This window comes from Lottia gigantea (assembly GCF_000327385.1).
Source record: "Lottia gigantea unplaced genomic scaffold LOTGIsca_7, whole genome shotgun sequence".
Taxonomy (NCBI): domain Eukaryota; kingdom Metazoa; phylum Mollusca; class Gastropoda; family Lottiidae; genus Lottia; species Lottia gigantea.
The window spans coordinates 3,861,038-3,862,619 of record NW_008710370.1 but is presented as its reverse complement, the minus strand read 5'-3'; the positions used below and the strand labels follow the sequence as shown (position 1 = coordinate 3,862,619).

Sequence of the window (1,582 nt, the reverse complement as noted above, 5' to 3'; positions counted from 1 at the left end):
TAATGCTCATAGGTCAGACATCAAATTAAAGAAAGACAAGCCTGTTTCTAATCATTTCAACCTCGACGACCATTCAATAGACGATCTCACCCTAATCCCAATTGAGCGTATAGAAATTGACTTGCCCGAAGATGAAACTACCAAATTCCGTCAATCTAGGGAGGCCCATTGGATTGAGACATTGAATACAGCAAGACCTATAGGACTAAATATTCATCATAATGTAGGCATAGCACCCTTTGTTGTCCCGTTTAATACAACCAGCAATCGAGCAAGCAAGATAGTTCATGCCCACTATAAGAGCCTTCAAGAGAAATTCCCCCATGTCTATAAGCAGAAAATGATAGTTGCATATTCAAAAAATAAGAACTTAAATGATAATATTGTTCATAGTAAACTAAAAACAATCAGTACATAACAGATACTATACTTCTCGCCCATCGGGCGAGATATTTTTTCTAATTTCAGATCAGAATAAGAACAGAAGAAAACCCAATATCAAGACCCTTAATCCTAATTTCTAAATAAAGTGTCTGCTCCACCCTAGGCCTGTACATTTGGGAGAATCAAACCCTCCCTTCCCCGAAATCTAATTATTTGCAAAATATTAATTTCACATGTTCCTATCAACATGAAAAATCTAGTTTAACGGCATGGGAAAATTCATCTAATCTACCAATGAATTTAAGAAAGATCGAGGATGTTAATATTGCAAAATACACTAAAGATAATTGGGATCTTTAAGACCCGAATGGGAACCTTACGCTAAAAGAGATACGTTATGTCTCGGAGCTTGTTTGATAAAATACAATCAAGCAATGAAAAAAACTGTCTTCCAAAACGTTTCCAATAATCTGACGGCTCCTTCTTTATCTTTAAGGGGTTGGTATTATTTTTATCATTACGATAAAGAAATGGTAGAAGAAGAATGGTATGAAACTACTAGAATGGTTCCGAAACACACCGAAAAAGAAAACGTAGAAAAAGTTTACTCACATACTCACCCTTTTATAAGATATTTTATCAGACAACGTATTAAAGGAGGAAGAGTTTCGGCAAATCGAAAATCATTTGAAACGGATAAAATGAATGAGATCTGCGCCATATTAAAAGACACTGAAGGAATAATAATTTATTCAAAGAATACAGTGTTAACCCAAAAGATAAAACGGAAGTTCACGCTAAACTCATAGAACTGGACTATTCTAAACTGATGGCATTTGACGCTAATGGGTTGTACGCTTCAGCCATGACAGAAGGTGAATATCCTAAAGCGGAAAGTGCTAGAGCGTTTCTACCAGAAGAAGAAAAAGAATTTGTAAAACTCTTCAATAAACAAAAATTCAGACCTAGAACAGCTATTTTAAAAGTCTGGTTTGAATATCCTACCAACATGTTCTTTCAACCCATACCAGCTAAAGATAAAATAACTTTTACGAATAGTATAGGTAAGAAGGAAACTGGCACTAAAATCAGATTCAGAAATGGTTTCTGTCACGATGTTTTAACATCAGTTGATATTCAAGAAATAGTGAAATCCGGTGGTAAAATTATTAGAATATTAGATGGAATAGTATACGAA

General features: G+C 34.6%; 1 protein-coding gene across 1 annotated transcript in view; it reads left to right on the top strand.

The window, feature by feature from the left end:
- Nucleotides 1-1,582, top strand: part of LOTGIDRAFT_155141 (hypothetical protein) — a gene marked incomplete at both ends in the record, with an annotated part of 3,821 nt that overhangs the window by 1,801 nt on the left and 438 nt on the right. Inside the window, one exon of the mRNA XM_009065640.1 lies at nt 1,143-1,448. Within this exon, the coding sequence (XP_009063888.1) occupies nt 1,143-1,448 (306 nt within the window). The remainder of the gene's footprint in view (nt 1-1,142; nt 1,449-1,582) is intronic.